The following is a 24948-nucleotide window of genomic DNA, read 5'->3' on the forward strand; positions in this document are numbered from 1 at the left end:
TGCGGGGCCGTGCGGGCCGAGCCCTCGGCAGAGCGTGCGGGGCCGCGCGGGTCCGGGCGGTTGCCTGGGGGGTCTCAAAATGCCGACTGAGTATTTCATGTCAGTAGCTGCGCGGCCGGGGCGCGCCGGCCGGAGCCCCGCCTGGGGAGGGACGCACGTGGGGCCTGCTCGTGTGTGTACACAGATCTGCTCTGGCGCAGCTCGCCGGGCTCTGGCAGTTACCTCCACAAGTACTGTTTTCTTCTGCAGCGTTTCCGTGGCATATGGAACGTTCTGGGTGCGAATGGAAACCCTTAGGGGCAGTGGGGCAGCGTTTGGTGCCGGAGGCAGGGCAGCCTGGCCATGGGCTGAGGCTCTGCCTGCTCCAAGGCCCTTCCTCAAACCTCTCTCAGCTGCAGCCATCGTAAACTGCATTTAGGCTGTATTTTTCCCCCACTAACTCACTTTTTTTTTTTTCAAATGGACTGAATGATTCGTCAGCAAAACGTGTTCCGAGTCCTTGTCATACACCTATAAAGGCATTTAATGTAAGGAGGTTTAAGAGAAGTCTGACTGTAGAAGGACCTTTTAGAATAGCAGTGTAATTACAACTTCATCAGGTTTTTTCTTAAGTTATTATTAGTCTGTGTTAGATTTATTGCAGCAAAGACGTTTGTGTTTGGTTCCACTTAGGGGATACTTGCAGTTCTGCCCAGCGCTTACGGGATGCCCTGCAGAGAGTTGCTTTGTGACAGCAATGATGCCTTGTTACTGTTACACTCAGTGCAATACATTTTGTGGTCAAAATTTTGATTTTAAATTTTTTTATAATGATTTGAATATTTATAGTTATGAACTCAGATAAAGAAAAAAACTTAATACTCTGATTTCTTCTTGTATAAAGAATGGATAGGTAACAAATAACAGTGGACATTTTCTTTTCAGACTTTTCTTTGTTTCTTCTCATCTTTTCACTATCTCCTTGATGAAGGAAAGAAGCCTTGTAGGGTCATTTACAAGAAGGTCATTTTGAAGTTTCCCTTGAGCCTTTAAACAGAGAGATGTTCTGTTCACTGTATTGTAATCAGGGTTCTGTCACCTGTTTAATGCCATTTACAGCTGATGTTTGTAAGGTACTGTTTCACAAGGTATGGCTCACTATTATCAAAAGGTCCAGGTCCCTTTTGCCATAGAATCACTGGTTTGGGTTGGAAAGGTCTTTTAAAAATAATTTAACCCAACTAAATCAGATTGCTCGAAGCCCCATCCAACGCTTCCAGGGGTGGGACACCCACAACTCCTCTGGGCAATGTGTCCTAGTGTCTTATCACCTTCATTGTAAAGAATTTATTTCTTATGTCCAATATAAGCCATCCTTGTTTCAGTTAAAAAACATTTCACTTTGTCCTGTCATTACAGGCCCTGTTAAAAAGGTTCTCTATCTTTCTTACAAGCCCTTTTAACTTTTGAAAAGCCACAGTGATGTCTCTCAGCCTGTCTTCATAGCAGAGGTGCTCCAGTCCTCTGATCATCTTTGTGGCCCTCCTCTGGATTTGCTTCAGGAGCTCTATGTCCTTCTTATGTTGGGGATCCCAGAGCTGGATGCAGTACTGCAGGTGGCATCTCATGAGAGCAGAGCAGAGAGGGAGAATCACCTCCCTTGACCTGCTGGCCATGCTTCTTTTGATGCAGCCCAGAATATGGTTGAGTTTCTGGGCTGTGAGTGCACATTGCCAGCTAATATTGAGCTTTTCTTCCACCAGTATCCCAAAGTCCCTTTCCACAGGGCTGCTGTCAATCCTTTCATCCCCCAGCCTGTATTGATACCAGGGATTGCCCCAACCCATGTGCAGGACCTTGCACTCGGCCTCCTTGGACCTCATCAGTTTGCACGGTCCCACCTCTCAAGCCTGTCAAGGTCCCTCTTGCTGGCATCCCTTCCCTCGAGAGTATTAATGGCACAACTTGGCTTTGTGTCATCTGCAAACCTGCTGAGGGTGCACTCAATCCCACTGCCTGTATCAGAGATGAAGATATTAAACAGTACTGGTCCCAGTACAGACCTCTGAGGGACACCACTTATTACTAGCGTCTACTTGGGATATTGAGCTGTTGACTGCAACTCTTGGGATGCAGTCACCCAGCCAATTCCTTAGCCATCTTAACAGTCCCATCCATCAAACTCGTATCTCTCAATCCTTCACCTTTTTATTGTTTCATGTCTTCTGCCCTGTCAGCTCTGTAGCTCATCAGACCTATTCATAGGCCAAATTAACTCACTAGAATAGTGAAAAAACCTCATGCTTTACTGAGTTTGCTGCTGTTTTGTGAGTTCAGTTAGCTTGTGGAAAGTCCGATGAGGATGTGAGCTGTCAGGGAAGGTGGGAAGAGAGAAAGAAGAGAGACCTCCCTATTCTGCAGCAGTGAGCCATTAGATCAACCATCTACTCAAGGAAGGATTATGATGACCTTAATAATTATAGCAGATCCCTTGCATATTTTACATTACATTTTACAAGTATCCAGGATAAAAAAAGGGAAAGTAGCATAAATTACTTAAAACGTGACCCAGTAAGCTTGAAAGTGCATTACTGCATTCTCTCTCATCTGTAATGCAGATATTGCACATTGCTACAATGGGTTGTTTCAGTCCTTGTTTCAACATTCTTTTTAAATGGCTATGTGTTTTGGCAAATGTTATGCCATTTTTTTTACATAGTGCAGAGATCACTAATAACTTTCTGTAATGTTACAAATACTGAAATGTACAGGCAAGCCACTTGGTACCAGTCTGTGTATCTAGTACTGGCAGACCTGTTTTATTTGCTTATTGTTCCTATGTCTTTGAAATAAAAGGAAAATTAATATTTTTTAATGTTTATTCATGAGTGAAATCAAAGTCTTGGACTCCAGTAGCGTAGTACTGTTGCTGGGTGACTATATTTGGGGAAGGTACTGTACATCTCAGAACAGCACTTAAGCTTTAAAAAGAGCAGAAGTGATAGAACATAACTGAAAAAAATAGTCGCTTGTCTTTTGAGAGGAATAACAGGGAAAACAAGGAATTGTAGAGAAACAAATATATTTTATAAAAGCAAGGCATGCTTGAAAGGGAATAACCTGCAGGTTGTTGGTGTTCTTATCCTTTTTGAATATGTGTGCTTATGTGGTGAGAAATTGCCTAGAGTTCCAGCCTGTGTTTTTTATTTACTCTGGAGAGTTAAGACTGCTTCAGGCCAAGGAACTGATCACTCAAAGGCCTCTGAATAAACTAGAAATGTTTTCTTACAAGTTATAGCATGGAGAGTGAAGTTGTTATGTGTCGTAGTGTGGTTTATATCTGCACAACTTAATAAAAACAACAAAGATAAAGTTCCTCACTAGACAAAATAAATTATAATGAGTTGTGTCACACTGTGATAGTGCTGTTGACACCATGTGAAGATCTGGAGAGCTTGCCTTTCATGTATCGTCCAACAAGCTCTAATACTTTGAGCTAATTTATTAATTTTTACCTTGAGTGAGCCTTGTATACATTCCAACTCTGCTTTGAAAATTAAACACTTGCACTAAGGCATGTGAGTTGCTATTTTTGTTCTTACCTTCCCTTACAACCATTAGTTTTAAAAGTGAGGGTATGCTGTCTTTACATGCTGCCGCCCAGTAATTCTGAGAAGTGCTACTGAACACATGCAGAGTGTCAACAGGACACACCATCATCTCATTTTGACCCTCTTAAGTTGTTGTTGGGCACTGATTTAAAATTAGTTGTTACATTTTCCTACTGTACTTTTTTAATTGATGCTCTGTTGTTTTTTAGAATTCTGGTTCAGTTCTGTAGGGTCTTTCCTTGTCCAGTATTGGAAACGGTTTTGTGTTGAGCTCGTATTTGCACGGGTCTCCAAGAATGCCTTGGGAAATTTATATTTTTCAAAAAGACCTATCATCTGAGGTAGTGCTGTAGTGTAAGAAAGGGTTGAAAGGACATCACGGTGTGGAAGAGGATGTTACTTGGTGGAAGTCATGAAAAGAGAACAGTCATGGCTGAAGGAAAGGTACTATTATATTGGTGACTTTGAAATTCAGCTTCCTCCTGCATCTTCAAGAGATATTTATTCTAGTTATTTCCCTTTGAAGTCAGCAGGAGCAGAATTGGGACCTTGCAGTTGTAAACCTCTTGTGTTTCTCTGGCTGATTCAAGTTGTAGCCTCTGTACCAGTGAAGGAATGGACTTAAGGAGCTGCCTCTGGATGTGTGCGATGTGTACTTGGCTTATACTGAACAAAATATGCAAAGTTACATAGCAGTGATACTGTGGAAGAGCTTCAGTGTGCCAGGAAGACTGTAACATTGTTAAAATTACATTAGGAGAAGTTTCCAAAAGTGACAGGAACAGCAGGATGCCTTTCTGCAGTTAAAAAATTTTACATTTGCGGGATAAGCTTTTAGTAGTTTATCATGCACTAAATTCACTGCTTTGAAATAAGCAGTAGTGGGGCTTTTTTGGTTAGTTATTTTTTAATGTTCCTCAGCAGCTGTCTGCAAATATATAGGATCTCACTGTAGCCATTTTTAAGGAAGTTAATTCTTTCTGAGGCTTAGATGCAGTAAGCTTAGATGCCCAAGCAAGACATCTATGTTTTTGCAAACTAGGGTGCACTTGGAAAAGATGTGAGACCTTACAGAGTGCAAAGTTAAAGATAAATTTGCAAATTGAGGACCTACAGCTGTTAAATCTATTATATGACTTAATGTAAACTTTGGAATTCATAATCTGCATTAGAAAACAAGTCTTTTCAGTTAAGAAAATACGATTTATTCTCACAGAAAATACAGGCTGCATTATTGTTGCTGTTTTTGTTTCCCAAGATATAATAGTATTTTTATTTAATTGTTTTATTCACTTCTTATTTTTCAGGAGTCTTTGAAAAGTCCTTAGTGGTCATGACATTGTTACAAGTGACATAAGTTAGCCAGTGGCTCAGAATGATGGATACGCAGAAGACTACAAATGGTTTGCAAGTGATTGGAGAAGGGACTGGTATAGGGAAATCGACACTCCACATGGTGGGGTATTTGGGAAAAGTCAGTTGAAACTTATTTTATATGTGTGCAAAGTTCATATTTTTTCTCTGCTTTGAGAAATTTTTAATTGGTCTTAATTTTACAAAAAAAACACAACTCAAAATTATCTTCCACGGAAATCTGTACCAATGGCGAAAGATTATTCTAACTATATCTGTGCCAATGATTTTTTTTTACTGGCACTGTTTTTACAACTGTTTGCATTCCTATGAAAATTGATTTGTCTTTCAAAGATCTTGTGTTCCCAGGCAAAAAGCATGGCTTAGTTCAAGTAAAATGAAATGTTGCATAATTTTGTTGAAGATACCTTATTAAATATTTGAACACTTAAAATATAAGTTTGTTGAGAACACTCTATCATACAAATCTTATACATATCTTATAAATACATATCTTATAAATGCTTAAAAACCAGAATCTAGTTCATTAGGTATTGTATTTAGAAGTTGCACATTGGTTTTCTATCTTGATATATATGTATGTCTTAAATTGGGATAATATATGAAATACATTCTTTTTATTTTTTTTTTATTTATTTTTTTTTTTCAGAAGTGTGATCCTGTGGAAACAACAACACATGAGTATTGTCCAGTCTGCAAAGAGAAGGGCCAGATCCAAGTTTTACGGACTTACCGCATTAATTTTCAAGAGTCCATTTTTCTTTGTGAAAATCCTCAGGTATTACATGAATTAACAGTTTTAGTTGGTTGTACAGGAGCCTTTGACTTCAGCAGTTACACCTCTTTAAGTTCCAGATGGTGGTGGTGGTAGCCAGACTTTTGAAATAAGACCCATTTGAGTCCTTATGCTGGATGATGTTTGCCTGGATATAGACAAAAACCTAACTACTCTGTGTACATGCAGTGTTTAGGCATAGCTAGATACTCTAAAGAATTAAAATATATTAAAATGAGTAAAGGAGAGTTTTGTTTGCCTAACAAGGGAATGTAAGTGGTACTAAATACATCTTTGCCCAAATCGAGTACAAGGCAAAACTTTGATCCATGTAACTAATATGAACTCTAGCAGATGTGAGCTTCCCATTTTCCCTTCTTTAAGTATGGGTAATACAAATTGGTTTGTAATTATAATTACAATGGTGGAGTTTTTTTCCCCTTTTAAATTTAACCTTAGGTGGATTTCTCTACTTCTGAATATTTGAGTCATGATTTTGCTGCTTCTTCCTTCTCCGCTGCTTTGTGTATGAGGGGAGGGTATAACAATCCCATATGGGCTGGTGCCTTTAAAGTAGTAGCTGAAGAGTAGACTAGATAAGGGTCTTTAAGTTGCTTTTTCCTTCCCATTCTTAAATAACTGTAGTATCATTCTGGGGATTGGTAATAGCAGATTTAACTATATTCTGGTTGCAGAATAGATATATATATATAAGACCCTGTGTAATGCATCAGGATATCTTGAAAGATACCCTGCCTGTTTTGGCACCAAAAGTCTCTCAGGCACAAGATGATAATGCCAAGTCTGTATCCTAAAGGAATGGATTTAGCAGAATAAAGGGACTTCCCTTAGCAAAATATGGTTGTGTTCAGGAATTGGAAGCACTTACTGGAAAAGTAGTGTTGATTGTCACTGTTCTGTTTACTTCACAATGACTTACAAGACACTGGTTGGATAAAACACCCTTCCTGTCATATGTATGTTGAATTTATGTATTGATTACATTAGAATATCACTTTACAGAATTCCTACATTCTATTTTTAGAGTATGGTTTTTACTTTTCTTTTAGCTCTTGTTCACCTGAAATTGCTTTGTAGATTTCACTGTAATTTCCTTTCTTTTCTTTAGTGTATCTACCCACTTGGTTATAAACCACTAAACAGCATAATTACTTCTGCTGATGCAGTAAATCATGACGGTCCATCTACTCATAAGAAAAGGAAATTACATGATAGCAATGACTTTTCTCCTGTTGAATCGTATCCAAAAAAAGCAAGAACTAATAATGTGGTAAAAGTTGAGCATGCTATCAGTACAGACCATGTCATCAGATGTTATCAGAATAACTCATGTATTCCCAAGTCAAGCCTACCAAATGACCAGCAGAAACTCAATAACAATGTGGAGTCTTGCATGCAGAAGGTGGATTTGGAAACAACCAACAACAACAATCAAGAAATTCCTCAGGCTTCTAGTCCCAGAACACCAGTCTTGCCAAATTCCGAACTTTGCTCAACATCTGAAATTTTGCTCAAAGATGATAAAGGTTCCCCTAATAACACAGATTTATGTCTCCAGTGGAGAAACACACATGAACTTTGTTGGTTAGATTGTATTTTGTCAGCACTGGTACACTTAGAAACTTTAAAATTTGCTCTGGCAGAAGAAAATAATGATGGAAAATGTTTACTCCAGAAACTCTTAACAAAATATAATCAAGCAACTGTGCTTCTGAATACTTGTGAAAGGAGTAAAGTAAAAGGTGAGTAAAATTATCTGCTGTTTATTCATACTCAGACTATTGTGATCTGCTGCAGATATGTGGAATTTAGTACACTGCACTTAAATATGCCTCCATTCTATTTCAGGATCTCAAAATAACGAGTTACAACTCATTCCCATGAATTTGCAGAGTAATATTCTTTATCCAGTAGAGTGCTGGTAACCTCCAGAATTGTTTTTCTTTGGGCAAACTTGCACACTTTGAAAGCAGTTTGAAACACCAGAGAATTTCTGAATGGTTTATATAATTGGACCTTACTTTCACAGAATCACAGGATCACCAAGGCTGGAAAAGACCTCCAAGATCATCAAGTCCAGCCTATGACCAACACCACCACATCAGCTACACCATGGCACTAAGTGCCACATCCAGCCTTTTCCTTGAACACATCCAGGGACAGTGCCTCCACCACTTCCCTAGGAAGTCCATTCCAATGTCTAATCGCCCTCTCTATGAGGAAGTACTTCCTCATATCCAACCAAAAGCTCCTCTGGAGCAGCTTGAGGCTGTTCCCTCTTGTCTTGTTGCTAGTTGCCTGGAAAAAGAGCCCAGCCCCCACCTGACTACAGCCTCCTGTCAGGTAGTCGAAGAGAGTGATAAAGTCTCCCCTGAGTCTTCTCGAGGCTAAACAAGCCCAGCTGCCTTAGCCTATCCCTGTAAGACTTTTCCCTCTAGTTCTTTCACCAGCCTTGTTTCTCTTCTCTGGACCTACTCCAGCACCTCAATAACCTTGAAGTGAGGGACCCAGAACTGGACACAGTACTCGAGGTGAGGCTTCACCAGTGCTGAGTACAGGGGGAGAATCACATCCGTGCTCCTGCTGGCCACACTATTCCTGATACAAGCCAGAATGCCATTGGCCTTCCAGGCCACCTGGGCACACTGCTGGCTCATGTTCAGCTGTCAACCAGTACTCCCAGGTCCCTCTCTGCTGGGCTGCTCTCCAGCCACTCTTCCCTCAGCCTCTAGTGCTGCCTGGGGTTATTGTGGCCAAAGTGCAGAACCCTGCACTTGGTCTTGTTGAATTTCATGCCATTGGCCTCGGCTCACTGACCCAGCCTGCTCAGGTCCTCCTGCAGCTTCTTCCTACCCTCTGGCAGATCAACACTCCTCTCAACTTGGTGTCATCTGCAAACTTACTGAGGGTAGACTCAATCCCCACATCCAGGTCATCAGTAAAGATGTTGAATAGGACTGGGCCCAGTATTGATTCCTGGGGCACACTGCTGGTCACCAGACACCAGCTGGATGCAGCTCCATTCAGCATCATTCTCTGGGCCTGGTCATCCACCCAGTTCTTCACCCAGTGAAGGGTGCACCTGTCCAAGCCATGGATTGCTGGCTTCTCCAGGAGGATGCTGTGGGAGACTGTGTCAAAGGCCTTGCTCAAGTCGAGGTAGACCATGACATCCACAGCCTTCCCCTCATCCAGTAGGTGGGTCACCCAGTCATAGAAGGAAATGAGATTGGTCAGGCAGGACCTTCCTTTCCTAAACTCATGTTGGCTGGACCTGATCCCCTGGTTGTCTTCTACATGCTGCTTGATGGCATTCAGGATGATCTGTTCCATAATCTTGCCAGGCACCAAGATCAGGCTGATAGGCCTATAGTTCCCTGGATCCTTCCAGCCCTTCTTGTGGGTGGGTGTCACATTGGCCAACCTCCAGTCATCTGGGACCTCCCTAGTCAGCCAGGACTGGTGATAAATGATTGAGAGCGGCTTAGCGAGTTCTTCCGCCAGCTCTCTCAGCACTCTAGGATGAATCCCATCTGGACCCATGGACTTATTGGGATCTAAGTCACACAGCAAGTCCCTAACTACTTCCTGCTGGATTACAGGAGGGGGATTCTGCTCCCCATCCCTGTCTACCAACTCAGGAGCCCAGTTGTCCTAAGGGTAGCTATTCTTTTTGTTAAAGATTGAGACAAAGAACGTGTTAAGTACCTCAGCCTTTTCCTTGTCCTCTGTTAGTAAGTTCCTTCCTCCACCTCCCCGATCCAATAGGGAATGAAGATTTTCCCTGACCCTCCTTTTGTTATTAATGTATTTATAAAAGCATTTTTTATTATCCTTTGCAGAGATGGCTAGTTTAAGCTCTATCTGAGCTTTTGCATCTCTTAATTCTCTTTCTATGTGCCCTTACATTATCCTTGAATACTTTCTGATCCACCTCCTCCTTTTTCCAAAGTTGATACACTCTTTTTATTTCTGAGTTCTTGTAACAGTTCCCCACTTAACCAGGCCGGTCGTCTTCTCCGCTGGCTGCTTTTTCAGCACATGGAGACTGCTGCTCCTGCAGCTTTATAATTTCATTCAAAGTAAGCCCAGCCTTCCTGGGCTTCTTTGTTTTTGAGGGCTGCTTCCCAAGGGACTCCCGGAACCAGCGTCCTGAAAAGACAAAAGTCAGCCCTCTGGAAGTCCAATGTAGAGGTTTTGCTGACGACCCTCCTAACTTCACCACATATTGAAAATTATATCATGGTCGCTGTGCCCAAGACAACCTCCACCCACTACATCTTCCACCAGCCCTTCCCTGTTTGTAAACACTACCCCTGGTAGGCTCACCAGTTGCAGCTTTATTTCCTTCCCCTCTGCTGGCTGATTTATTAGGATGCTATTCTAATCTTAATCTTAAAAATAATTTCTGTTGTGGTTTATATCCTCGTATAAATGGGCAGTTGCCTTGTCACACCAAAAATAGTAAAGCTGGGAACTTATTTTGTCTTCTGGCTCCAGCTGCACTTGTGGAAGGAATGCTTCCCCTGAGGTCTGTAAGCTGTGCTGTGGATGATAGTGCTTCCTAACCTGTTTCAATCAAAATTAAGTCAAACACATTAACCTGATTCATATTGTTTGGAAGGGGTTAGTAAGTACTCACATGGGCAGCTTAAGAGGTTCCAAGAGTGTAAACTCCAAGCACAGGGGCAGTGATGGGCAGCTGGGGGCAACCTTCCAGGCAGCACCACTGGAGTCAGAGGAGAATGTGTCACTAATCTACTAGTATGGCCTTTGTTAATTTTCCATACTACGGATTCAGTTTAAAACTCTTAAACTAAGCACTGGAACAGATTGCCCATGGAGGTTGTGGAGTCTCCTTCACTGGAGACATTCAAAACCCACCTGGATGCGTTCTTGTGTGATGTACTCTAGGTAACCCTGCTCTGGCATGGGGGGGTTGGACTAGATGATCTTTCGAGGTCCCTTCCAACCCCTAAGATTCTATGATTCTGTAAGTTCTGTTTTGCTTAGTCCTCTTGAACTGACCCCTTGGTGTCTGAAGTCTAAACTTCCAAGAGATTATCTGTTAGACAGTTGATAGATCTTTAGTTAGCCAGGACCTTTCATGAATTATTTTCTTGTCAACAGACATGCTGGGAAAAGTGTTTTTGGATATATAAACTGTAGTCTCAGAAAAACCATAGATAACTTGAAGAATATAGTATCTTTCCTGGGAAAAATATAGGTGTATCAAAAAGGGTTTCAGCCACCATATGGCAGAAAAAACAGAGGGAAAAAAATTCCAAAAATCTTCTGAAGTAGTTCATATATCATGCTTGCTAGAAAGCCAGGCTTCTTGATAGCTGTATTCAGCTATTACCTGGAAGCCCTCTACCATCACAGAACCTGGTATGTTTTTCTTTCCCCTCTGTTGTACTCTGTTTCTAAAGAGTCTCTGGTGTGCAAGAACCCTTAAATGGGGATGTTAGATGTTGGAATGTAGTGTGGTTTGAGATAACTTAACCCTTTTCATTTCCAGGAGCCACTGCAAAACAAATCAGTTTCTTCCAGCAGGAGTAGGGACTGGGTGAAAAGTTGTTGTAGAAAATAGGTGTAGTGGTTTTTTGTCCTTCTCTGTAATTTGCCAGCATCTTTTACATATAGTTCTTTTTAAAAACAAAGCAATGAAGCTGCAAGAAACTTAACCTCTTATATATACATAGGTTTTATAAGTAAGAAATACTTTCCGTAGCTGTTCTAAATCTTTCCTTTAATTTGTGCACGTTAGGATCATAATTTTGTAGTAGGAATTAGAGTCTTGCATTCTTGCTTAAAGAATGTAGTTGTGTATTAACAATGTAACTTGTTAATTTAAAATACATAGTAAGATACATACTGTACACTGTTTTAAAGTATAATTGTAATTTTAAAGACTGACTTAGGAAATTATTATTTAACCTGGAAAAGAGCATTTAGATTTTGTAATTACTAATTGTATGACACAAAGCATGCAAGCAGATTTTTGCACTTTTGATTGTAATGTTTTGAGTTTTAATATCTACTCTTAATCTCTGTGTCTCCAGTGTTTGTAATATTTGGTTAGGTTACCCTTAAATGTCATTACTATCTAGCTATTGGTTTAGATGCTTTGCCATAATTTAAGTCAGGTTGGATAATTTCTAGTTAGCAGACTGCAGTAAAATGTGAATAACTTCTGTAAATTCTTCTCTAATTTTCAAATCAATTAACACCAAACATTGGCACTTTTACCCACAGCTTTAGGCAAGTAGGTTATTATGAAAGGCATCAGTTTGCACAGAATGAATGCACATGTATGTTAAAGGGTGGGGCTGTCACACTTAAATGTGTATTATCTACATATGTATTATTAAATATATATTATGTACACATATATATGTGGGGTTTTTTTATTTCAGATGTTCTTCCAAAGGCAGAATCTTATCTCAATGAAATCAGAAACATAATTTTTACACAGCTTCAACCTCGGCTTAAGAATGAATTGGGTGAGTAATCAGTGCAGCATCTTAGTATTCACTTCCAGGAAACTCTACAGGTAAAGCCTTCTATTATGTCCATACATAAAAATAGTATGTAAATATGCCTCCCAGAGGGCCTGCAAATACTTCTTATTTTTTTAATTGGTGCCATACACATACTTTACAGAGTTATCAGCTGTTTTGTCCCTTGACTGTTTCTGACTTTGTAGAGAGCGTTTTCTTGTCTTTGTAACTCTGCTGTGGTCATGAAATTGTCCCTGATAACAACCTAATAACATGGTTCAATCCTTTTGTTGTGAGGATTAGACACACAGCCTTGATGGGATAACTAGAATTAAATCATAGCAATAAGCTTATTTTCTTCCTAATTTGATCTACTTAAACCTGATTTCAAATATTCAGTGACTTCTTTTCTGTCTCATCTCTGAAGGTAAGAAGGATAGTCCAGCGTTTGCCCTCCCTCTACTCTTAAAACTGGATCAACAAGCTGAGAAGCTATTCTTGCATTCGTTTTCATGGAAGTTTGAATGCGTATGTTGTGGCTACAAATACCAAGACCGGTAAGATTCTTATTTAAGTAGCTTCTACATAATTGTTCTACCTCTGCTTTTTAAATCTGCTTGTAATAGGTGATCTTCGCCAGATCTCTAGGTTTTATACAGCTTAAGCTTGTTGGTGAGGTTTTATGTGATCCCCTTTTTTAGGCTAGTGTTTGCAAATAATTTACTGCTATGTGCTGTCTTAGGAAACCATGTTATCACTTAATGAAGAAAGAAATAGCAGGTAACTGTGTGAGTCTCTGGCCATGTTTGCTGTCATGGTTTGGGCCCAACACAACAACAAAGGAACAGCCCCATGGCCGCTCACTCAACTCCCACACACACACACTCTGGGATGAGGACGACAGAGGTCATGGGTCGAGACAAAGGACAAAGAGGGTTCTTCACCTATTAAGGTCCCGGGCAAAACAGACTCAACTCGGGTGAAAAAAATAATAATTTAATTTCACAGTAAGCAAACACACACAGGACACAGACAACACAAAGAGCAGGGCTTGCATATGTTACCCCACCCTTCCCTTCCCGCGCCCAAATCGCTTTGTTCCCGGTTTCTCTCCCTCCTTCTCCCCAGCAGCACAGGGGGACATGGGATGGGGTTTAGAGTCACTTCACAGGCTGGTAGTTCCTGCTGCTCCTTCCTTCTCAGGAAGAAGAATTCCTTACAGTCCTTCCCTGCTTCCCCACGGGGTCCCTCTCATGGGACAGAGTCCTCCATGAACCTCTCCTTCCTGAGTCCTTCCCACGAGGTCCAGAGCTGCTCCAGCCTGGGCTTCCCACAGAGTCAGGGGCTGCTTCAGGAACAAACTCCCCTGGCGCCGGGGTCTTCCAAAGCTGCGCAGAGTCCATAGGCAGCAAATCCTCTGGCCACAAAATCCAAGTCCACTGGCCAAGTTCACCCCTCCTGGCGCCTTCAGGGAATGTTCCACCACGTTCCTGCACGAGTGCAGGGGGACTGCCTGCCATCTCACCATGGGTTGCAGGGAAACTTCTGCACAGGCACCTTCTTCCCCCTTGTCCTCACCAACCACCAGCACCACTCTCCTTCCCCAGGACTGCTCTGGCACAGCTCTTCTACCTCAAGTGCTTCTCTGCTCAGGTGTTATAGCTGTTCTTCCTTTTAATGGCTGAGGTGCATCTATTGTCCTTCTAATGGCTCCTTGGCTGGGTTTGGAGCAGGAGGAGCTTCTCAGCTTCTTACCGAAGCCACTCCTGACGCCCTTCCCCTGCTGCCAAAAAACCCACCAAACCAGAACACTCGCTATGATAGTTTGACAAGTATAGAAGTTGTAATTCTAAAGAATGAAGTACACTTTTGCTGCTGAAAAATATTTGTAATATTAATTTGGATTACAAAGAAACAGATTCTCTCGCATAATTTATCTATTTAAAAATAGTCTTACTGGGAAGTAACTTACTGAAAATTGATTAGGTCTGTGTAGCTGCAGGTACAAGCTAGTCATTTAGCCTCCTTTTAGAGTCAGCAGAAAAAGAGATACCCTCAGAAGACAGCACACTGTGCTTCAAAAATACCTGTTTCCACTATCTCAGGTTTATGCAATAAAATTCTAGATCCTCAAGTGAGGTGAGATTAATGAAATCTGTGCTGTCAGCTAATGTGTAGTCCTGGATAATAGGATGTGTTCAAGAGCCTTTGTTACTCTGTGGATTTTTTTAAAAGTTGAAAAATCTAGATTAGGTTGTATATAAAGGAAGTCTTTTATGTGGGTAATGAATTAATAAACTATGTTATTTCACTTTAATATCTCATACATTGTATTTTCATACAATATAACTTCTGTGTAATCTCAGTTCTGACTGTACTGTTTTTTGAAAATAAGACCTTGTATAACATCTGATGTAATTTGCTAGCGCTTTCTCCTTGAGGTCTGTATTAGCTAGTAGAGTATGCAGATCCTGGTACAAGCTCTGTCTTATGTTGGAAAGGAAACAGAGATAACATGTTAAGGGAGAAAGAGCAAATACTGCAAAATTGAAGGCCACAGAGCTGCTGAGAACAAAGGGTGACTGATACTGTTTGGCAGAGCTGAATTCAGTGCTGACTTGGATGTGATGCAGTCACAGGGGAATTTGTAGAAATGGCAGGAATATGAATAGAATTTGGCTTTGTCTTAACATTTTAATATTTTTTTTTTCTCCTAGTAAAGTGTGTATTTTCATTGTTTTCTGATCAACAACTCGATTAACTCTTTTTTTTTTCGTGTGTGTGTTTCCAGAGTTAGGAAAACACTAACAACATTCACAAATATAATCCCCCATTGGCATCCACTTAATGCTGTTCATGTTGGACCATGTAATAGCTGCAGTGATAGATCTCAAAGAAGACAGATGATACTGGAAAAGTAAGTTTGAATACATTAACTTGAAAATAAAATACATAAAAAATTTACTGAAGGTATCACTTCCAAAACTGAACTATTCTCTTGAGTTTACAGAGACTCTAAACTTTAAACTCCAATAAATACTCATTTTAAAATATTTTAGGTAATTCTTAAATGCTGAGGTGGCAAATGATGTTTAGTAAGACTGAAACATATAGAGCAGTGTTTAAAATGCTGACCGTCAGCTTTTCTAAAACCCCTGTTGTCTGATCATTTATGTTTACTAGTTTGACTTAGGAACAGTGTCCTTTCCTTCTGTAGTTACGGCACAGTTGTCTCCTATTTTTTTTCACGTTTTCCTCACTCCCAAAATTCCTTATGTGCTTGTGTTTCTTCCCCAAATCTATAACAAAATGGAATATCCAGTTGAGATATTCTTATCCTTTGACTACCATACACTCTGAAGAACCCTGTGTGGAAGTAGAATACTAAGAGCAGGACTGCATACTCTTTGAGATTCCTTACTTTTCCACTAGGAACTTTTGCCACTATTTTGTTGTAATAAACTTATTCTTTATTGTTTCTTTATTAGAATATCCTCAATATTAATGTTACATTTCGTAGAAGGCTTGCCACATAACAACCTGAAGAGCTATTCATTTCAATTTGAAGAAGACACCTACCAAATAACATCTGTTGTTCAATATCAAACAGATAAGAAGCACTTCATAACCTGGGCTTTGAATCCTGATGGTAAGAACCATGAATTTGATTATAATTCTTCCTGAGTTTACAGCAAATAGTGTTTAATGTGTTACTGCAATAGTTTCAACAGTCTGCATATAATGAAAGGGATTTCTTTTGTCTGTCTTCTATGCTTCATGTTAAAGTTTTATGAAAAACTGGGAACTTTATTATTTAGGGTGAAGGTTTCAGTTTGGTGTAACTGATTTCTTCAGCAGTGTTCTGTACTGTCCTGTACTCAGTGCCAAAAGTTATTTGGGTAGAGTTTTAAGCTTGTAAAAGTTTAAAAATACAGTCTGAGCATGGCTCTGGGACAAATTATATTGGTTACTTTTAATCCATTCTTGGCTGGAAGTGAGGGAACCTATGGAACTACCAGCATTAATGAAGTTTCTTGTCACTTCTGAAATGTACTGTACCTGAAGCACAATACCATGTTAGTAGCATTATTAATGGTATGATGATTGTACCATTGATAGAAACTTTATAATCACAGAAGGTGAAAAGTCGATATTTTGATTCTCATGCTTCTGTAGAGAGAATGGAATGCAGGCTTAACAAGTGTTCTGACAACACAAGAATTGTATAAATTGTACTGCCAGAGTTTTAAGAAGAAATAGGAAGAGCAAGTAGTGGAGAAGTGCCTTGTTAGGAACATCCTATACATGAGGTATATTTATTTTGAAATTCTTAAAGCTGTAAAATATTTGCTCATGACATATGAACGACTTGCAGATGGTGAGGCAGACTATTAAAATGAGCAGTTTCTTTTAAACCCCCGCGCCTCTCACCCAAGAAATGTATAAGTCTACAGAGGAACTTAATTTGAGAGATGGCCCTTCACTCAGAACTGTGCGTGTCTTATAGAATCATCAGGGTTGGCAGGGACCTCTGAAGATCATTTATAAATCAAATATCTTTGAAGATATTTATAAGCGTTTATGAGATGCCCCCTCAGTCTCCTCTTCTTCAGACTAAATAGATCCAGCCTTTTTTCATAGGGCAGATGCTCCATTCCTCTAATAGTTGTTGTGGCCCTGCACTGGACTTTCTAGTAGTTCCTTATCCTTTATGAACTGGGGAGCCCAAAATTGGACACAGTACTCCAGGTGCAGCTTCACCAGGACAGAGTAGAGGGGGAGCAGAACCTCCCTCAACCTGCTGGCCACACTCTTCTTAATGCACACCGGGATGCCATTAGGTTTCTTGGCTGCCAGGGCACGTTGTCAGCACATGGGCAGCCTGTTGTCCGTTAGGACCCCAAAGTCCTTCTCCCCAAAGCTGCTCTCCAGCAGATCAGCTCCCAACCAGTACTGACATGGGTTATTCCTACAGTGCAATACCCCACACTTCCTGCCCAACTCTCCAGTCTGTCCCGGTCACACTGGATGGCACAGCCCTTTGGTGTGTCAGCCACCCCTCCCAGTTTGATATCATCAGCCAACTTGCTGAGGATACCCTCTGTCCCTTCCTCCAGGCCATTAAGGAATATATTGAACAGGGCTGGACCCAGTACCAATCCCTACTAGACACAAGGGTGACCCTACTAGACACAAGTCTCCAGCTAGACTCTGCCGCAGTTACCACAACTCTGATCTTTGTCCTTCAACCAATATCCAATCCACTTCACTGCCCTATCATCCAGTCCATACTTTTTTAGTTTGACTGTGAGGATGCTATGGGGGACAGGCTTGAAAGCCTTGCTGAAATCAAGGTATGCCACATCCAGTGCTCTACCCTTATCTATCCATCCAGTTATGCCATCAAAGATTGCTCAAGCATGACTTCCCCTTGGTGAATCCATTCTCACTACTCCTGATGACCGTCTACCTCAACATGCTTTGAGATGGCAGAAAAGAACTAGCAGTTCCATCATCTTTTCAGGGATGGAGGTGAGGCTGACTGGTCTGTTGTTACCTGCATCCTCTATCTTGCCCTTCTTGAAGACTGGAGTGACATGGGCTTTTCTCCAGTCCTCGGGCATCTCTCCTGTTCTCCACAATTTGCCAAAGATGATGGAACACAGTCTAGCAATGACTTCTGCCAGCTACCTGAGCACTCTCAGGTCCATCCTGTTGGGGCCCATGGATCTGTGGATGTCCACTTTACTTAGCTCTAACCCAGTCCTCTTCAACCAAGGCAGGGTCTTCCTTTCTCCTCACTTCCTCTGTGGTCTTGAAGGTCTGGAACTCTTGAGGGTCAGCCTTAGCAGTGAAGACAGAAGCAAAGAAAGGGATCAGCAACTCTGCCTTCTCCGTATCCTCCACCACCACAGCACCCACTTCATTCAGCCACAGGCCCACATTTTGATTCAGACAAGCATTTTTAACTCAGACAAATATCTTAGTGGTTTTTTTTTCATTTACCTACTCTGACTTTTAATGATATTGCTGCAAATTCTGCTTGTGTATGATCTTTTTACAGTGGAAATCTCCCCATTTTTCCTGATGATAAATGGAGAATGGAGAGATGAATGGAGAATGAAAGAATGGAGAAAAAACCCTTTATGTTCTGCTTGTCAGAGAAATGGGTTAAGCAAAATATTTCACAAATGTCTGAGGATAGTGACTTCAATTTTAAGTCTTTGAGTCTTTACACTGGTTGCTGTTTATTTTTCAGGAACTTGGCTTGAATGTGATGATTTAAAGGGGCCATATTGCAAGAGATATACAAGATTTGAAGTTCCTCCTTCAGAGATTCATATTGTTATCTGGGAAAAGAAAACATCCCGTGTGTCAGAAGAATTGAATGCACAGTTCCAGAGTAAAAATATTGAAGATTTTCGTCTTAATAATGTACAGCCAAATTCCACAGTCTTGCATTGTGGTGTTATTAACACTGTGGATAAAATACCTGCAGAACATCACAAAGAGGATTCTGTAAGAACTCCAGATCAGAAACAGCAGCGGGTAACTGAGGATGAAAGTAGTGTTCATCATGACTTGGAAAATGTGGCACGTGATGATCTTGTAACACTGATGCTTGAAGAAATTCAGGTTGACTCAGAAGGTAAATCGCAGTCAAATGGACAGATGGTGGGAAGTAACCTTGTTGAAATGGGCACACTGCAATGGGGGGAACTAGCTTCTTCACCTAGCACTCCATATAAAGGAGGGTTTGCTGGAACTAGTCTAGCTATGAACAACAAAGCAACGTTATATGAAAATTCCAGCATATGCTTGCCTCTAGAAGAGTTGAACCTAGCAAGTATTACTCCTCCTGTGCCCAGAAAACATGACCCAGATCCAACTGACTTGCTGCTTGCTCAAAGAACAGATGACAGAGCTAATTTACCTAACAGAACTAATTTACCCAACAGAGAACACAGATTAAATTCAGAGCTACAGCTAAATAAGAAGTTGTCACCAGTAGAGAATAGTATGCAAAAATCACCTGACTTGAAAGATGCAAGCAAAACTGTAGTTAATTCTCAGGTTGCCAATTCTGCTGCTGCCAATAATTCCTTCCAGCCTTCACACAAAGACCAAAAAAGAGGATTTGTAGGAAGCTGGGCAAAGAAACTACTAACCAAGAACACTTCTTTTATGCCTTCGAGTGCCTCAGCTCTCAAGAATGAGAGAATGCGCACAGCTCCCTCAGTGCAAAAAGTAAGTGAAATGCCGTTGCCAGTTAAGGGAGCAAGTAACTTTGGTGGATTTCAAAGCAGAGCTGGAAACAGAACAACTGAGACTCCAAAGCCAGTGGCTCCTCAGAGTAGTAATACTCATCCTTTATCAAATGTCAAAGGTTTCTCTCAAAGCGCTCGTCTTCCAACAACAAGTCATACCACTGTAAAAGGTCCAACTTGGACTAAATCAGGAAGTGCTTTGGGTAGCTCAGGTAATGCAACTCAGCTCCATTCACCTACCTGTAACTCTGGGAAGGCAGAGATGTCAGATAGGGACAAAACAAAAAAGCTTCGCCTAAAGCTGTTAAAAAAACTGAATGCTAAAAAGAAGAAGTTGGCTTCGCTGGATAGGCTGGCAGTGGAACAGATGAAATGTGGAAACCCTGTGAGTGGACATGTGAGCACCCCATCACAGACTGCTTCTCACAATGACAGTGAATTACTGCAGAGCTTTTTAAGGGAACTGCAACATCAGATGGACGTTGCAGATAAAGAATCTGAATTTAATGCAAACTCTGTATCAGGGTGCAGTAGCCATAATAGCAGTGACGAAATACTGGCAGAACTTCTGTCCCCTACTTCAACTGTTGCTTCCTTAGAGGCACCCAGAAGTGAAGATGAATGTATGTACATGGAAATGGTGGATAGCAATGTTGCAGCAACAGTGACTGATGAGAAGTCCAGTGTGCCACATGCAGCTGTGACGAACGAGGACCACAACTATTACAGTCCTTTGAAGGAAAGTTACTCAGAACTTCATGCAATAAGCAAACCCAGTGTGAAAAAACTTGCTTTTGAAAGCCCTGTGAGAGAAGATATCCTTGAAGACCTGTTCTCCATTTCAGCACCAAGCTCAATGGCAGGTGACATAGATGTACCTCATTTTGATGAAACTCTGTTTGAAACTTGGTAAATACTAAGTTTCTTTAAGTATTTTTCAATATTATGTATATTTTGAAACAAAGCACTATTAAATTATGTTTTCTAACTAATTTAATTGCACACTGGATGTACTTGAACAATTTACATTTGAAGTATTTTTTTTCTTATAATTTTACTGTAGCAGACAAATAAGGTTTTGATGCATTTTATTTTTCTAAGAAGCAGTTACTTTAGCTGTCAGATATGATGTTTAATTAAAAGCTCCTGTGAGTCTTAATTTTTGCTGCTTTTAGTATGGAAAACTTACCCATATTCTACAGAGTTGAAGAAATAATACATTTCAGTAGTCTTGTCAATGGAATGGTGTTAGAAATATTTTTCAGGTAGTAGCAATTAATTTTACAGGATCATCCAACTCTTGAAGTCCTTTTGTCTGACTTTTTTTTTTTTTAAAGTACCTTCCCGAATCAGGGATGTTTGCATCCTTTGATACTGAGATCATTTGCAACACTAAACTCAAGGCCGGTGTTCAATTAGGAACTCTGCTCCTCTCAGAATGACAGTTCTAACAAGCTCACCCTGATCTCTACACCCTTTGGATACATTGCAGAAATTTTCCTGTCTAAGGTTATTGTACATACTGAGTTTTTATCCTGGGTAATTGAAAATGTAACTTGGCAAGATATTTTTCTAAGCCAGTTTATTTTTTAAAGTAAAATTAATAAGATTTGGGCCAGAGTTTGCAGAACTAAGAAATAATATCAGATGTAGCTTTTAATTACTCATAGCTGCAAATTCACTAATAAAAGAAATAAAATTAACTGTAAGTTAGCACCCATTGCTGTACTTGCTAGCAGGAGAGGCAAGGTCAGTAGGAAGAAAGTAATTGGAAAAGGTGGCAAGACAGCAGTGAATAAGCAGAGGGATTCACATCTTGGTGTTCATGGATTTGTACAGCTTTCATTTTGCTAGATGGGAGTCTTTTAAATTCAAAGGCAGAGCTGAGGGGATTATATGCTAAATTAGATTAGCTGTACATTTTTCTTGTACTCAGAAATAACAAGGATTTTGTCAGCAAGTCTTTGTTTCAGCCATTTTTAGAGATATTCTGCATTTTTTCATTAGTTTAGATCCCAAGTTCAAAATACAAGTCCTCAGTCTTCCTCTCCCAGGATGCAGTTGAACACAATTGTAATTACAGGGCATGGCTGCAGATCTAAATAGTGTAAGATTGCTTGAACCAGGTTCAAAAAGTGTTTGAAAGCTGTCAGTGGCACTGGACTCACCTTGCCAAGCTATTTCTCTTGCAGTTACAGACCTGTTTATCAAACTGACACTTTAGGTCATAAATGGTTTCATTCTTGTAATAAAAGTATTCATAAAGAACTTGAGTTTCTTCTTTGTTTTAAATGTTGTAACTGGTAATGTTACAATAGAAAACAAACCAATGGATTCTGAATGTAAAGGGCCAGTGTACTGATGGTGAAATTATTGCCTGCTTGTGAATGCCCTTATTTAAAAAACAAACTAAACCCAACAAAATAAACTCACCAGACTTAGAGTTTGACTTGTCAGTGAATAAAATAGATGTCTCGGCAAGACGGGAGGGAGGAGGATTTTCTTGTGGAATTTTGTAACCAGTGTTTTCTACGTATACAAATGAGTAAAAAGCAGAATGTCTCACCACCAGGACTGCCTGTTGCAGAGGTTTCCCTGAGCAGGGGTAGGTGCCATCACTGACCAACTGGATTGCAGCTGCCTGTGGCTGTGAAGTGGGAGCTCCTTCACCACTGGCTTGGGACATGGCACAGACCAAGGGGGGGGTGGAGCATCGAGCCTGGGGTTGGAGGAATGCAGGATGTGTAGGGCAAGGTGCAGAAGAGACCCCACTAGAAGATGAAGAAGTCCTGCTGTAAGGAGTAAGATAATAGCAGGGAAAGGTATGAGGGCACATCTCTGGTGCGTACGTGCCTAGACAGAAGCAAGGGCTCTGGTGGCTGCTGGCAGCATCTCAGCAAACCAGTGTTAGTCCTGCCTCTGCAGCTGTGCAGCAGACATTGTGAGTACCCGTATGTATAGATGCTGCAAGAGAAAATAAATAGCACTTGAGATTAAAGTAAATCTGTTAGTGCTGCAAGTTCTTTGCTGCCTTTTTTCAGAAATGGTTGCTGAAAAGATGCTGAGCAGATTGGTCTGTTTTTGTCAATGTTTTACTGCCTTTAACCCTGTGCAAGTGTGAATTCAGCTGAGATTGAATGAAAACCCCATGCCCAAAAAAAAGCATTTGGAATTTAGTGGTGACTGGGCTTTTTGTTTTGGGACTAGTTTTAAAATGAAGGCTGGATGATCAGGTTTTAACTTGCTATAAAGAGAAAGCAAGTATTAGTTTTTCAGACAATTAGGAATAGGCTGGGTGGGTATAGAGCAAGTATGGTTAGTGAGCAGAAGCTAGTAATTGTATTTTGGAGGTTTGTCAGTGTTACAGGGTAAGCTTCTAAAAGTCTAGTGGCTTTGAGCACTTAAAGGGATTGTATTTTACATGCTGCTTCACCTCTTGGATCACATGATCTTGTGTCTTCCGAGTTGGGAAAAGCACACTTGTGGCACTTGGAGATTTACAGGTTTCAGTCCAGAAGCAGCTCTGCATTGAGTCAGATCTTACTACTTCATTATATATTCAAACACGTTTTATCAAACAGACTTTAGGAACAACCTTCTCTCAACCTGCCCATAAACCAGCTCATCTGCAAAGCTGCCTAGATAGATTTTTAAATACCTGCTAGAGCACTGCTAGAAATTCACTGTGGTGCTGCTTACAAATTGATTTTGATCTTGATATTTTTCATGACTGGCTATTGCCATTTATTTTTCTCCCAGTGTTTTTTTCCTTTAAATAATTATTCCTTTCTTGCTAATGAATCAATGAGAGCAGTTGTGTCCTGTCCATGTTCCTTTTGGAAAGCTGAGCAGCTGTTGTTCTCCATGTGAGCCCCTTCATGCTCAGAGCAAAGCATGTTGCCTTCCAGGCAGATTATGCAGCGCAATATGCAGTTTGTGCTGTGCTTTAAAGTCCACCAGGATTCAATCTTGGAGTGGAAGAGCTTACAATCCAAGTATAGATCTAAGACAGCATGTGGAAGAAGCAGGAGAGAGAAGAAGGTGAACAGGACTATAAGGCTGATGAAGTTTGCAGCTTAGTTTTGCATCACGATGTGCAGACACGGTCCAGATCTTTGGGAGGGAGCTGCTGAAGCTGCACAGGGCAGGAGAGCACGGTGGAGCCACGGGAGGAAAAGAACTAGGCCTGGCCTTTTTCATGTAGCAACAGGAAGGGTAACCTCTTGGGGTCCAGGTGCCTCCAGCTTGTATTTTCTGGAAAGGGGCTGAAAAAACTGCCAGATGTTTCTCCCTGGACAGGAGTCCATGTCACTCTTCCATGCAGATGGCTTTCCAAATGGGCTGCTATGGTGTCCAAGGCAGAGTAATCCCGTCCAGTGGAGAACAGGGCAAGCAGGTGACATGATAAAATAACCTGTGAGCTGTAAGGGTTGGCAGTGTGCTGGGAAACCCACCACAGAAGTACCTGGTGAGGAGGCATCTCCCCTTTCCTATTTGGAAAAATGGACTTTGGCCCTGGTGACGGGTCCTGTCGCAGAACCTTGCAATGCAAAGGCCAGAGATGGGCAGTTTAAGAGGAGGAGACCTTCAGCTGATGTATGTTCTATCCCTCTGCTAATGGACTGTGAGTTCAACCTCTTTGGTTTAGAGAGAGGACGGCCCATCATTCTTATGTATTAAATATATATTGGAGGTTTTAGGCAGTGTTTCATAGTTCTAATGTACTGTAACTACCTTACGTGTAGTTATTTTCTGTGTTTTCTCTGGTTTGCTCTTCGGTGCAGCAGAGCAGGAGGTTTCATTCACAGGGGAAGCCGTGAGAAAACAGTCGTGTGTTTGCACTTTCTAAGACAGCAATGTAAGCTATTCCAGTGAGCATCCATCGCTTTTTCCTTCCCTCTGCCTCCAGCCGGGCTTTGCCGCGGGAAGATCCGGGTTTCAGCTGCTTTGCGGCAGCACCAGGAATTGCGTGATGGACTGGCCTGACCTGCAGCCAAACCGGGGCTGTTCTCGGGCCGACTCACCACGGGGCCGGAATCCTGCTGGTTCTCCATGTTTCGTCCGGAGTTTGCTGCTGCTGCGGGGACCTCCCAAGGCCTGCCCGGGAAGGACCGGCCGCTCCCCCCACGGTGATACGGGAAAATGAAGGGGGGGAAAAAAACACTGGTGTTTCCGCCCGGTTTCGAACCGGGGACCTTTCGCGTGTTAGGCGAACGTGATAACCACTACACTACGGAAACCGCGCCATGCTAGTGCTCTCTCTGCCGCCGCCCTTGAGCGGGTCCCGCAGCGGGGCCGGGCTGAGCAGCCCCGCACTCCCGGCAGGACCAGCTCCCACCAGCATAAAGGTGGCACAGGCCGGACCCAACCGCCCGGCAGGGAGGGGAAAAAGACACGGCGCTATAAAAAAAACACCC

General features: G+C 41.4%; 1 protein-coding gene and 1 non-coding gene across 2 annotated transcripts; one reads left to right on the forward strand and one right to left on the reverse strand.

Moving 5' to 3' along the window:
• Positions 1-4965: 4965 nt before the first annotated feature.
• On the forward strand, positions 4966-20444 carry USPL1 (ubiquitin specific peptidase like 1). The gene is made up of 8 exons (XM_010005644.1): positions 4966-5064; positions 5614-5742; positions 6869-7502; positions 12180-12266; positions 12691-12820; positions 15055-15180; positions 15752-15912; positions 18523-20444. The coding sequence occupies exons 1-8, from the start codon at positions 4966-4968 to the stop codon at positions 20442-20444; spliced, it is 3288 nt and encodes a 1095-aa protein (XP_010003946.1).
• Positions 20445-24698: 4254 nt separating this feature from the next.
• TRNAV-AAC lies at positions 24699-24771 on the reverse strand. The gene has a single exon. It is a non-coding gene; the product is annotated as a tRNA-Val (tRNA).
• Positions 24772-24948: the final 177 nt, after the last annotated feature.

This window comes from Chaetura pelagica, unplaced genomic scaffold, assembly GCF_000747805.2.
Source record: "Chaetura pelagica isolate M959 unplaced genomic scaffold, ChaPel_1.0 scaffold269, whole genome shotgun sequence".
Classification (NCBI taxonomy): domain Eukaryota; kingdom Metazoa; phylum Chordata; class Aves; order Apodiformes; family Apodidae; genus Chaetura; species Chaetura pelagica.

What these genes read in the sequence shown, in the direction of transcription:
- USPL1 (XM_010005644.1), top strand. Translation starts at nt 4,966, where the DNA reads ATGATGGATACGCAGAAGACTACAAATGGTTTGCAAGTGATTGGAGAA. An exon ending in TTCTTTGTGAAAATCCTCAG is followed by an intron (nt 5,743 to 6,868) that starts GTATTACATGAA and finishes TCTTTTCTTTAG; the next exon opens with TGTATCTACCCACTTGGTTA. An exon ending in TCGGCTTAAGAATGAATTGG is followed by an intron (nt 12,267 to 12,690) that starts GTGAGTAATCAG and finishes TCATCTCTGAAG; the next exon opens with GTAAGAAGGATAGTCCAGCG.